This window comes from Rhinolophus ferrumequinum, chromosome 6 (assembly GCF_004115265.2).
Source record: "Rhinolophus ferrumequinum isolate MPI-CBG mRhiFer1 chromosome 6, mRhiFer1_v1.p, whole genome shotgun sequence".
Classification (NCBI taxonomy): domain Eukaryota; kingdom Metazoa; phylum Chordata; class Mammalia; order Chiroptera; family Rhinolophidae; genus Rhinolophus; species Rhinolophus ferrumequinum.
Window position 1 is genome coordinate 22,896,420 of NC_046289.1, and position 13,915 is coordinate 22,910,334.

The window sequence follows — 13,915 nt, forward strand, 5'->3', positions numbered from 1 at the left end:
CCTACTTAATTTTTGTTGTTTTTGGTGTCATAACTAGGAAATCGTTGCCCAATCCAAGGACATGAAGATTTACTATATTCCCTTCTAGGAATTTTATAGTTTTAGCTCTTACGTTTAGACGTTTTATCAGTTTTCAGTTAATTTTTGTGTCCAGTGTGAGGTAAGGGTGCCCAACTTCATTCTTTTGCATGTGGATAACCAATTGTTCCAGCACCACCAATCTCTTTGATCACAAGTTGAAAAGATTATTCTGTCCTCACTGAATAGTCTTGGCACCTTTGTTGAAAAGCAATTGGCCATAAACGTATGGATTTATTTTTGGACTCCCAATCCTATTCCATGGACTTATCCTATGCCACTACACTGTCTTGATTACTTTAGCTTTGCGTTCATTGTTAGTTTCAAATCCTGTTTAAAATTCTCTGACTCATTACTACCAGGTTCCAGCTCTATTCTTTTTGGAGAATCTTAGCAAAGACCTGAATACAAGGAAGCTTTTCTTTAAGTGAAACAGGGATCATTAATAACCTCTCACAGTTTTTGAAGCACCTACACTATGAGCAAAATCTTAGGAAGATAACAAACGTGAACAGAATTTAGTATTGTAATAAAATTAAACTTACAATAGTTAATCTGGATAATTTGACTATACATAATCATTCTGCTACAGGATAATCAGGAGCAAATAGCAAATAATTCATGTAAATGAATGTGATATATCATACATTTATATTATACGTACAGCAAATTTATCTTTTAGTTAATAAACACATCTACAGGGTTTTTTTTTTTTTTACCCCCTATGGCTCATTTGTGTCCACCGTCCTCACTTATGATGACCTTTCTTCCAGGAACTTGGAGACTCTCATCTTTTCCTGAATTCTCCAGCTAACTGGTATCCCACCCCCATGTGTTAAGAGCTAGGTCTGGAGCAGACTAGGGTCAAGGAATGGCACTTCTATTTGCAGCAGTCAGGAAGCTGGTGAGAGGGGCTGCGGAAAGATGATGGACTCCATCCAATAGGGGAAGAGACTCTGGAAACAAAACGTATTGGGACAGAAAGGGTTGTTTCTCAACATCCATCCTCCCCTTGTCCCTCACTCTGCATGGGGAGGCAATGTGCCCGGCCAAAGGCCCATCTCTCCAGATTCCTTTGTTGCTAGGGAGAAGTGGGCCTGGGATCCAGGGCTGGTCGTACAGTCACTAAGAGAACTTATACTTAGGACTGACTGACACACATGCAACCCATCCAGTCTTCTCAGTCACCAATACCTTACCCTGGATTATACTGGACCACAAACACACTTAGACTACATTCGTTTTGTCCCTCACAAAACGGTCTTCACTGACGTCCTCTGGAATGTTCTGCCTTCATGTACATCACACCAAGAAGCAGGGCTGTGAAACACACTGCTATACTACCTTGTTGAGGGCACTGTTACTTATTCAGTGTCCTCTACATACGTACTTCTTTCGGAATCAGAGCTAGAAAAAAGCTTCATTTCCCTCTAGAGTAGTTCTTCCTTTTTGAAAATAAGAACTAGACACTCTGGTTTATCATGCTTCCCTCTTTGTCCTTTTTGTTAGGAGATTCAGAACCAAATTTAAACTCAATTACAGTAATTTTATTTGGCCTTATATTTGAAAAATCTGAAATATCTTGTTTTTCGGCTCCGATTTTCCCTTTCTATTTTATTGCACGTGGTTATATATTTTAAGACTTTATGCTAGAGATGAAAAGTATGCTGTACCTGCTTAGCGACAATCCTACCCGAGGAAAATTACCAGAAATGCGTAAGTTGGCAGTTTTGTGTCACACAATTAGGCTACACTAGTAGCCACTGGCGTGTCTGGAAGGCAGCAGCCGCTACCCATTAGCTCAGCACACCAGTGGCAATTTGCTGGATGAATGACTAACATATTCTGATTCTGAATGCAAAAAGTGGAGAGAGAAATAATCACACACAGAGAGGTGTGGTCACGAGTATGGCAGAATTGTTCACCTGGAGAACAATGGATGCCAGCTGCTGAGGGGACCACAGATGACCTGGCCGTAAGACAGGACAAATAACACTTGCTGTTTGGCCACCAGAGCACCTAATTAGCCTAAGGCAGGGCACAAGTTTTCGTGAGGTCTGCTTCTGGAGACTGTTTCTTCCCTGTGTTTATGTACAGTAACTTTCCTTAACGGAACCAAACTGAGGGTGTCTCTCTTCTTGGTAACAGAGGCTGTTTCGGAGAACTCAAGATTCTTGGCATAAAAAGAGGAGGGTAAATATATGCATGTGCACATGCACGATGGTGATTTATTTTGGAGAATAGTAGAAAGGATGAAAAAATATAAAATAGGAGGTCTCCGAGGAGTCATATTTCTCAAACAGAGTTGCAGTTTTTAAAATTCCGTATTCCAATATCTAACTAATAACTGTGACCTATTCATTATCTAACAAATTGTGCAGCGTAGCCATTAAGTTAAAAAAAGCTTTTGTTGAATTTCAAAATATTTTCATTTGGGCTTGTCACCTGCCTTAATTTCCCTAGGGAGTAAATTAAAAGGGAATGGAAAAGGAAAAAGAAACTCAAAGTCACTTTTAAGTCCAACAGATTTAAAAACGAGTGATCCCTCTACCTAGTAACAACAAACAAACAAACAAACAAACAAATAACACTAGCATAGCAACTCCTAAGCAGCTTTTTTTTTTCTTTTTTTAACCTTCACCATCTTACCACCAGGTAGGCTTTTCAAATTACATCCCCATTTTATACTGGAGCTAGATGCTGTGTTTTATTGATGTAGCTAAAGGGACATCCCACACATTCAAACGGTTTGTCTTTGGTGTCAGATAACAGTTAACCTGGATTTAGGTTTCAAGAGAAGAGGGCTCCCTCCTCTCTATGGAAGCCCTAAATGGAAAAAATAGCTGCATGTTTGAAAGATGAGAACAAAGAATTATAAGAGGCTACTGTTTTACTAGTGAGGTTCTTCATTCTGAGGACTTAAAAGAATCTGAGTCTTTTTCTTCATAATCATAATTTGAAAGAATAAAGAATACCAAAGCCAATCATGCCAACAAGGCAATATACATCTTTCTCCACACGCTGCAGTTACACACCTACACTCTTTGGGGCCCACTTCAAATTCTACAGATCAGGCAAGTGAAGTTGTAAATATTTCCATGTGCAAAACTCACTTTTTCCAAAGACAGGCATGGCTTAGCATGTCGTTTTCGTTCTTTAGAACTTTTCGGAGCAATTATGTCCTGAGGATATAAGGATGGCAGAGCAAAGGTATGTGCCTATAACAAGCATCTCATTGAAACTAGCAGCAAAATGTGTGGGTTCATGGGATGAATAACCACAGAGTACAGATTGAAAACTAGTGATAAGTACAGACTCACAGAGTAAGGCAATGTTATGCTGGTTACTTGCCCAGTTCAGGACTACATGAATAAACAGCATCTTTTCCCACCCAAAGCGAATGGATATGACACAGGACAGCACAAATCTGCTACAAGATGCAGTGGTAGGTACAACACTAACAATCTAGGTGCCAGGAATTTTTTCCAGGAGGTGTGTGCGCTTCTGTAATAGAAATGTAATTTGAGAAAGGGGCCACAGCACTTCCCTTGTCTCTTTATAACAAAGTAGTAATTGTTAACAATTGAAGAATCATCACTCCTCTCTTGGGACTTTGCCAGCTCAGCAAGAGACAATATCAGTTTTTCAGATGTTATCTTTCTCAGTAGTCCATTTCTTCATCCAGTTCAGAAAGAGAGTTCCCTGGTTTTCTTTAAGGCACATGAACCACCTTTTTGGGTGGGTTCTTGGAATTACTCCCCTACTTCTCCCCAAACTGAAAGCCAGGTTGTTTCCTGCCCCACTTTCAACCAGGTTCTGCAGCTATGCTTGGAGTTTCATTTTTGAATGTAGAAATGGTTACTAAATGAAAGAGGCCTCAGGACAGGAAAGCATGAAATTTCAATGGCTGGCAGCCAGGTGATTTTGCCATGTAGAGGGATCCACATCCTTCTTGTGTGGCTGCAGCCAGGTTGAGGCTAGCAAAACACACACTGTTAAAACATCACTTGTGTGATCCAGCCTATAATGAAGGAAGCACTACGACCAGCTGCTTAGAACTGGGTGATACAAACCTAATTGATTCAGATTTTTTCCTGGTTCCTTGTACTGCAAATTAAAGGTATTGTTCTCATGGATGTTTGTTCTGAGAATGTACATGTTGGGTGTGGTATGGTAAAGTCGGTGCAGCCACAGGAGATGAGAATGAGGCTTGGTAGGAAGAAGTTGATTTTACTCACAGGTCCCAGAGAGGGGGCACTGCATGCCACATAGGGTCACAGGGGTAAACACCAGTGTGGTCAGGAGACAGAAGCCAGGAGCAAGAGGAAAGTCTAGGCCAGAGCCTTATTTAGGGTTTCCTTGGGAAAGGCAGCGCAAGGTAAATGGATAGTTTGAGCCATTCTGGAGGGCTTTGGGCTCTATAGGCCTATAGTTGCCTGGTACCTGGCCCTGAGAAATTTAAGGCAAAGGTAATTTTGGATCTCCCTTGAGTTAGATAAGGAGGTGGTTGGGGATGGGACTGGTTGGTTTGCATATGAAAGGCACGCTCCTGGGAGAGTTGTTATTGCCTTCAGGGATTAATTAGCCCTGGGAGGGGCAGTCTCTCCCTGGTCTATAAGGCTCCCAAATGCCAAAGCATCAAGAAAATATAATTGGCCCTGTGATGAACAGATGACAAATAGACAGTATAGAATCTAAGAGGACATAGAATAATGTATGTATTTAAAAGTGACACTTGCCAGGGGCAGCTCATTAGGGGTCTCAGATAGGCTTTAGCCCCCGGTATCCTTCAGCACAACTCCCGCCATTCTTTGATAAGGACAACTAATGTTTCCTCAGTCTTACTTAACATGCTATGCAAACACACTTCGAATCCTCTAATCTAACTGACTGCCTCCCTAAACCCATAGATGAAGAGGGTTAGGACTTGTTTCAGCTGGTGATGACATTCATTTGTAACGGTGGTTGAAGGGATCTCTGCCCAAGCAGGAAGAAAGCATGCACCCACGTGCTGGACTCTGGGGCTCTGCCTTCTCACTTTGTAAACGACCTAATTCCCCTGCTCCACGAGAGGCAGCTACTGCCATCTGCCAGGCCGGTGGGCCTGCCTCTGGAGCCTCCCAGCAGTTATGCTGTGCCGTGGAGGCTGGACTTCTGAGGCCCTCTGACCCACTGTCTTCTGAGTACATATGCACTTGGCATGTGGTCTCACTCCCTCAGCTAATTACAAAGTCCAGCATCACCCGTCGCTTAGCTTATATACGGCTCAGGCTCAGTGGGGCTGTGTTTGCAACAGAGATTTGAGTGTTGAGAGATGGGCTCTTTCCCAAGGCTTCTCTGCTGATGATCCCATTTTGCCATGTAATGTTCCGGGTGGACTGTAAGGGATACTAATGAAATAGGTTCAAGGAAAGTGATATTATAACTGTGGCAGGTCCAAGTCTCACAGTCCTGGAAACGAATGGACATTAGTACTTCTTGGCAGGCTCTCAGTTTGGTTTGGAGCTTGATGTCACATTCATTCTTCTGGCTGCCAGTCTCCTGAAGGAAATATTGACCTTCTTACTTTAGTTTTCTATATTTTACTAGTTGTTCATCATTGAATAAGCTGCTTAGTATTAGAATTAAAGGACCAGTGGCTAAGTATCACCAATAGGACTCTGGTTGTTCTTAGTTCCTCTGCATTTTGGTAGAGGAGCACACCATTGATTTGGTGTTCCCTTCTCGCTTCTTATTCATTTTTGGAAAGAGTTTAGATGGGCTGGGTAAAGATACTTGAAGCTTTCTGATCCAATGTAAATGAATCCTGTGGTGGGTAAATAATTTTCCTCCCTCCCTTGCTCTCCTGGGGTATTTTGATGAATAATGCTTCTCAAATAAGTTTATAAATATTCCCCTAGAGGTAAGAAGAGTATTAAGCTCATAGCAGGTGTGCCATTAATGCTTTAGTGTGTAGGGTAGAGCAAAGAGGAAAGGAGTCATCAAAACCTTGCCGTGTCAGAATTTTCTGGAAAGTTTTGAAGGCCACAGCTGGGAACAAAATACTGAGGGCAGTGCCGGTGAAGTGTGGATAGAGCCTCAAAAGATCAAGTCAGGCCAATCTTTCAATGTAGAAGCTTTTGTAGGTGGGTGGTAGTATGGGGTTTATAGTTTGTTTTGCTGCCAATTATGGCATATGTTTATGTTAAATAACAATAACAAAAAAAGCATAATTAATCAACCTCCACAACAACAAAAAAGATTTGTTCCTTCTCTGTCTCCCATTATCTGAAAGTGCAGTTTACCTCTAGTCTAAAAGCCGTCTTTACTAATAAATATTCATTCTATTTAGAAGTTACTACAATTTGACCTTCAAATGTTATGTGTTCCAGTTTATTCTGTTACACTTTACCTGTGATAACTCAATTATGGCTTTAGTGTCTGTCTTTGATTGGTCTTGATGTCGTCATAGCAAACAAAAGCCTCTGCAATAGTTAAGGAAATTTATTACTGCTACAACGCCACCTACTGGTAAGCTATCACAGAAGCAAGAGAGCTGTAGCTTCACTTGGACTCGCAGTTTTGGCGAGTCCATCTGAGCTTTGGTTTTATAAAATACCAATTTCCTTGTAATTTTGAAAAACTATCACTTCTCTTGAGAGCTACTGAGTCTCTTGCTGTGGCATAAAGTCAGCAAGTTATAATAAAAAAAATATATGGTCTTATTTTTACTGTTACCTTAAATTGGCCCTGACTTCACCCACTTTGATTTTTTCTGTCCTATAACTGTAGCAGGGGCTCCAGATAGTGTGGGCAAGGGTTTGGATCTGGCGAAAATAACTTGGGGAGCTTCCAAAGATCCTGAAAAATGTAAAAAAAAAAAATCCCTACTTAACACTTTATTTGATCTTGGCTGAAAGGACAAGAGGTTGAATCTAAAACTCGGTTTTAGGGGCATTATTGTTCTCCCAGATGCGGCCACCTCACTTCCTGACAAACACCAAATCAGTGCTCTACTTCTGCTTTCTAACAGCGTGAGAGTGGGTAAGCAACCTAAATTCTCATCTTTCTGGCTCTCGGAGAACTTTCAGGGAGCAATAAAAAGTACAAGACACTAGGGCGAGCATCTCAAGAACTTTATTCTTATTTTTAATCTATTACACTCCAGAGATCCGCCCAGGATATCCGACAACTATAGAATGCATGGTGAAAAAAATAGGACTCTGATGGTGAAAATAGGTCATTCTGCGAAGAGCTGCCAGGCAAATAATTTCACTTGGAAGTCAAAGTGATTCTAGATCCTTAGGGTTTAAGCTCCACTGCGCTTACTTTATATTAAAAGAAGTTCCTTTCTCTTGTCTCACACTGATGTGCTGCTGCCACATCCCCATGTGAAATGCACAAAGCTCAAGTGCATTTCAGCAGGGCCCAAAATAACAAACATTTAACGAGGACATTGCTTCTTGCTTCTTGTAAATGAAACCCATCATTGGTTTTAAAAAGGTGGTAAGGTCTCTTCCACCAATTACAGACTAGAGCTAAAAAAAAAAAAAAAGGAGGGGGGTATGCGTGGGGGTGTTGGGTAGAGTTTGGGCTCCAAGACAGGAGAGGCTTAGGCAGAAAATTAGGGGCAACGATGAGGGCAGCTGGTGTGACTTCAGACCCCACAATAATGGTAGATTACACTATGAAGTCAGCATGAGAGAAATGTCAGTTATCTAATCTGTTGCTCTCTGCTATTTTAGTTCCACCATCACCACTTCACAACTTAAGAACGCCTTGGTTCTACAGAAGGAAGGCCACTGGCTTTGGCTTTGAACCAAAGGCCCTCCAGCTTCCTTCTCAAATTTCCGAATCTGCTGACTCTACACCTCCTCTTCCATAGCAAATTCAGAATATATAGCCCGATGGTCAAGGAAAAGTACCATTCATGGAGCATTGCAGGCACTCTGCTAGGAGCTTTCACATGCCCTACCTCATTTAATGTTCATAATAAAAATAATGTCATCACACGACCATCGGTGCAAAAGGACTAAGTTTTTTCCAACAGTGCTGAGATGAACCCCCATCTCATTCAGCCTGCCTGAGAGCAGTCACACAGCTTTATGGCCTGGTTGGCCAGACTTGGGGAAGTGTCCAGGGACCAGGGAACAGACCTTTGTTATATTCATGGACCTAATAATACCATGTTTAACCAACTAAGTTATCTGGACGAGACAGGGGCTAAATTTCACAGTCAGTTTAACGACTCCTGTATAGGCACAGACTTCCCAACTCTGAGAGAGATGTGTAAACTTTTTGACTTAAGATGGGGGTCGTTCTCCCCTCTTGTGGATTTAAAGAAAAATGTTTTTAATAACAACCTAACCTCCCTTTTATAGGACACCCTTCTGAACCCTCAGAATAACTTCTTTAAGTCTAGGCAGCCTACAGAGAAACACACGATTTGTAGCTGAAACACTGAAGTGCCAGGTAGTTATTTACTAGCAGTATAAATGACTGACAGGGTTAGTTGCAACTATTCTACTGCTAAGGTATAATATTTATTGGCAAGTATGGAAAATGCCTGGACCTCTTCTATCCGTTACATCAGTGTTTCTCTAAGGATCAGGAACCCCAGGAAAGTCACAGAACAGAAATAAATTCAAGGGACTTGAAAGGCCAAGAGTCATTTGGTGACAAAAAGCAGGCTACCTAAACAAGGTGACAAGAATAATGCGCTCATCTTAAGTAGAAGCAAGGAGAAAGGTAGGCATTAGAATTCAGGGGGAAGTACAACTTTCTTTTCTTTGCTCTGTCGTTTTATGCTGATACCAAATTCAGTACAACTGCTACAAAATCTTCTAAGTAACTTCAACCGTCAGTAAATATTAATTCATGATCAAGATGCTGAAAGTATGATCCACCTGGCCCCTCAAATTTCCAACTTCCTCAGCCAGAGTGGATGCAAAGAATTCAATTCAGTACTTACATTTATCAATTAGACATGCAAATGAATAGGCCAGTTTCCTGGATCTTCTAGGCTTTGTAACCTCTCCAGCTTCAGCAAATCTGAAGAGCCAAAGGGGCCCTAACAGCTTTATCTAAACAGAAACCTTCCAACCAGACCATGATTCTCTTATCCACCCATTTCTCAGTCCATACAAGTTCCAGGTAGAAATTTTATTTCCTTAAAAATAACTATCATGTTCTAGCAATTCTCTTTTTTGGGGGGGGGGGCGGGGGTACGGGGGAGGAGAGCAAGTAGATACCCATCAAATATTTCTTGAATTCCGGTTCTAAGATTTTAAGTGCAGAACAAATCTTTATACTCTCATTGTATTATTACCTGACCTGGGCATAGTTACAGAACTTTCTCTATATATTGCTTCATTTAATCTTCATAGTAAGCCCATGAGATATATGTAATTATCCCCATGACACAGGCAAAGAAACCAGGCTTCTCAGAGATCTTGTCATCGTTTTAAGGTATTACGTCAACCCACCCACGTGCCTGCTCCTGCACACACTCCCTGATGGCTCCCTCCTGCTCTCAGGACCAAGCTCCCTACACAGCTCATACACTGGTCCTGCTCCCTGCCTGTTCTCTTGTCACTCCCTGCTCATGCCACATGACACACGAGGGCTTCCAGAACACAGCACGTTTTCACCTCCCCAGCCTTTGCACAGATTGTTCCCTCTTTCCAGGACTCCTTCCATTCCATGCCTGACCTCTCCTGGATGACTTGTTCATATTCACACCTCAGCTTTAGCTGTCTCTTCCTCTAGGAAGCCCTCCCAACCCCTAAAGAGCCTGCACTAGGTTGCTTGGCCCCATCATTTACCGGTTGCGAGGTCTTAGTCACGTTTCATAACCTGTCTCTGCCTTTCTTTCTTCTGTGGTAAAATGAGGAAGCGTTCCTGCACCACGTGCCTGTTTTGTGAACAAGTGAGTTATTCCAGGCACAGCATTCAGAACCAGAACTGTGCCCGAAGCATCGCAAATGCTCACCAGGGTCGTCTGTGTTCTTCCACGTCCCCAGCACCCGGTCTTTCCCCACCTGCTCACCACCTCTCGCCCAGGGACTGTCTTGTTCACCCTGCATGTACCTCAGCTCCCAGCATGCAGCTTTCACCACAGCAGGTGACCAATACTAAATACTTGTTGAATTGAATCCAAGTGATTTTCTTTCAGTTTTCTGGTTACTAATTAGTGTAATTTTATAAATTATTACTCAAAGAAAACTCTCCCTGGACCAATAGTGCCTGACTTATATGTAAATTCCGACATTGAGATGTATTAGGCCCTCCCAACTACCTGGCAATATGCCATGATATTAGCATGACGGGACTCAGATCAAAGACCAGAGCTCTGCACCATGTATCATCTCCCACAGGCCCCGGAACTTTCTGAGCCTCAATACCCTCGTGTGAGCGGGGACAAGGAGATCCAGCTCACAGGGTGGTTGTGAAGATCAGGGAGAGATACTGCATGTGGGAATACTACATACTCGTCTACAGTCAAACGTAGGTCAAATACAGGCATTTTTTACTAAACGTTGCCAATCTGAAAGGATTCCACCAGACTGAGAATTTCATCTATCCCAAGCTATCCAGAAAACCGTTCAATCCTGAACCGTCAATGTGATTTTAAAGACGAATGTAACAAAAACACCCATGTGCCACTGCATCATCAAAAGCCTGGGTGCTCCATCCTCTGAAGCGGAGCTCTCTTCAGAGGCAGAAGAGAGCACGCGCCAAGCCCAGCATCCTCCCTGCTGTCCCGCCCTCCGGAAAGCGGCAGTGCCCACTAACCTGCGGAGCTGAGGATGGGCACAAATGCTGCCGAGTTAAGGCCGCTCTGGAGTCCGTTCAGCTGCCCTCCCGGGGAGGACCCTCTGAAATACAAGGAGCGTGGTTAGATGTGCAAACAGAAGGCCAGGTGTCAAGTCCAGGCCCTCCGATGGCTCTGCTTCCTGCTCTTGCTTTCATGTCCTGTGGCTCATTCCCTTGTTTATGTCAAGACTTTGTTCAAACGTCATCTCTTTAGAGAGGACTTGTATGGCCAACCTATTATCCCCGTCTTCGGAAATGTGACACATTTTAAAGCATATTGTCCCTCTCTCCCCACTGGAATGTAGCTGCAGGAAAGCACAGGCTTTGCTCACTGCTCTCTCTCCAGGTCAGGACCAGTGCCTGCCCCTAGTAAGCACTCAATAACGCTTGTTTATTGAATGAATAAATTAAGTTCCTGCTATTGACTTGGATAAAATGTGAGAGAGACATTTTTTAAAAACCAAGTTTCCTGTCGAGCAGTGATTCTCAGCTGGGGGAGGGAGGAGATACAGGTTTTGCCTCCCCGCTCTCCACCGCACCCCTCCACAAAGGACATTTGGCAATGTTGAGACATTTGTGGCTGCTACAACTGTGGGGTCTACAGGCATCTAGCGGGGAGAGGCCAGGAACGGTACTAAACATCTCCTAGAGTGCACTAGGAGAAGTGCCCCCAAACAAAGAATTCCCCAGCCCAAGATGTCCATGGTGCTGAGGTTCAGAAACCATTCCATAGAGGGACTTCTCATGCCAACTCTGACAAGAGATAGGATAGAGTATACTGGATTCTTTGGGCACAGGTTCCCCAGCCACACCTTAGAAATTCTGTGACTAGCTTGATGCCCTACAGACCATGCCAGTCTCCATTACAGGCTCTTATACCTGTGTCATCTTTTCATTGCATTTATCAAAATTATAATTATGAAACCGTATAACTGGTTGCATCACATCTGTCATCCTTGCTAGAATGCAAGCTCCAAAAAGAAAGAGATTGTATCAGTCTTATTCACAGTTGTATCCAGAGCTCCTAATATTGCATTTTGCACACATTAGGTATTTAATAAATATTTTTTGAAATAATCTGACCCATTGCCCCCATACTGACTCATTGGGTCTATCTCCCTTGATTTTAGTTGACGTGTAAAAAGGCTCAGTGCTTTGTTTGTTGAGCAGCATCCAATCCAACCTTAGTACCTCTCTCCCAGCACTATTTTTCCATTTATTCATTCCTTTATGCAAAAAAATATTGAGTATTCCCTGTGCTAAGTATACTGAGGCAGACATTAAACAAACACATAAGATACAAACTGTGTGATAAATGCTAAAGAGAAAAAGTAGAAGGTGTTCTGAAAGAACAAAACAGGGGAACCTGATTTAGATGGTGAGGATGGTCTTACATGGAAATCTGATTGCAGCTGTCATGAAGTTATGAGAAATAGGCGTTAGCTAAGAGTAGGGAACAGGAAGAGCTTTTCACGGAGAAGAAACAGCATATACAATGATCCTGAGGCAGAAAGGGGTTTAGAATGTCCTAGGAACCTTTAAAGACCAGCAAGGTAAGGGGGTAGCCAAGCAGTGTTTGATAACTTGTTAATCATACACTTTTCCAGGCCCTTTGGCTGGAAATTTGGATTCAGTGGGTCTGGAAGAGGGCCTGAGACTGTAGACTTTTTATAGTGCCCAGGTTATTCGTATCACCAGAGAAGTCAGGAAAACAGTGGACAGCGGGTAAAGAGAAAGATGGTATGAGGACCACTTGGAGAGTCTGGCAGAGCCTCAGGAACCCAGGGAGTCCCCACACCAGTGATGGAGACGAGCCCCTTGAGTGATGTAAGGATCGTACTGTCTTGTACACCTCCCCACCTCCAACCCCGCCAAGCTGCAGTTTGGTGCCAATGCCCCTCCATCCACTTTCATTTTGAAGATGCCGTAGAGGCAGAGGAGAGAAAGGAGCAAAGGGCTTTTCCCCTTTCCTACAAGCCTCCCCCATTACTTGGAATACTCATGCATTTTATTTCAGCTCCTTAGGGAACCCCCCCCCCCCAAAGCACCCAAAGTATCTGTAGGCTGATGTTTGCTATTCCAGGTCCAAGTGAAAAAGGAAAAGTTCTAGAGGGCCAAGGATGGGCTCTTTCTTTTATAGAAGTTAAAAACCCTTAGGGCCATTCGCCTGCTTTAGGAGCAGCTAAGTCAGGAAAAGTCCTGGGGCTGACCTGAGTTTCAAAGGGGAAGCCCTGAGTCTAAGCAGTAAAAAGGGAAGAGGGCAGGCAAAATTGTGGAATGAGCAGAAGAAACAAAGGCCATGAACAAGGAGCTATCTGAGGGGGTTTAGACCTAGTGAGTTCTGGGTCCCCAAACTCTCTAACCTTCTCTCTCTCCTCTCTGGAGCACCCACCCTACCCTTCACTCGCACACGCTTTCTCCAGTTTCTCACCCAAGATCTCCTGACCCTATGTCCACTCTCTACCCAGTTCCACTCACTTCTCCATCCTCCTCCCTGTGTCAACACCCATCACAGGCCTTGGGAGCCACCACTGAATCCGACTTTGAACATTTCTAATGAATTCTAACGGTTTCCAGCATAGGGTCCCCACTTCCCCGGTGGTGGAGAAATGTATCCATAGTCATCCAAGGGGAAACTCTGAGTGAATTTTTCCATGAAAACATTGGTACACAAAATGGTTTGGGTTGGTGTTATTACTACTCTAGGCACATTATGGGTAAATATGCTTTTGTTGTGATAACATCATTTCCTTAGGAAAATACACGGCAATTCTGCACAAGCCAGTCCTAAATGAGAACTCTGGAAATACAGCTTGTCTACAGCCTGTATGTTCATTTGTACTTGCTGATCTGCTCCTGCAATGGTTCTTTGCTGCTTTCCTGGGAATACCTGTGTTTTAGGGAATATATAAGAAGGTATGTATGTTTTCCCTTGGTTGTCTCTAAGTCACTTCCTGTGTTTTCACATCAGGATAAAAGGACTTACCTCATAGGGTTTTGAGGAGAAAATCAGAGGGTGGATGAAAAGAACATCTTAGCACAG

At 43.1% G+C, this 13,915-nt stretch overlaps 1 protein-coding gene across 10 annotated transcripts in view; it reads right to left on the bottom strand.

Moving 5' to 3' along the window:
- Positions 1-13,915, bottom strand: part of TTLL5 (tubulin tyrosine ligase like 5) — a 240,282-nt gene that overhangs the window by 24,260 nt on the left and 202,107 nt on the right. For 6 of the 10 annotated variants that reach the window (XM_033107454.1, XM_033107463.1, XM_033107453.1 and 3 more), the window contains 2 exons: positions 10,852-10,934; positions 6,796-6,918 (listed from right to left, as the gene is read on the bottom strand). The exons of 1 other annotated variant lie outside the window; for it this stretch is intronic. In XM_033107454.1, coding sequence (XP_032963345.1) covers positions 6,797-6,918; positions 10,852-10,934 — 205 coding nt within the window. In that variant the 3' untranslated portion in view covers position 6,796. Of the gene's footprint in view, positions 1-6,795; positions 6,919-10,851; positions 10,935-13,915 lie in introns of those variants that run through there. 3 more of the 10 variants (XM_033107456.1, XM_033107457.1, XM_033107455.1) reach the window with 2 other exon arrangements.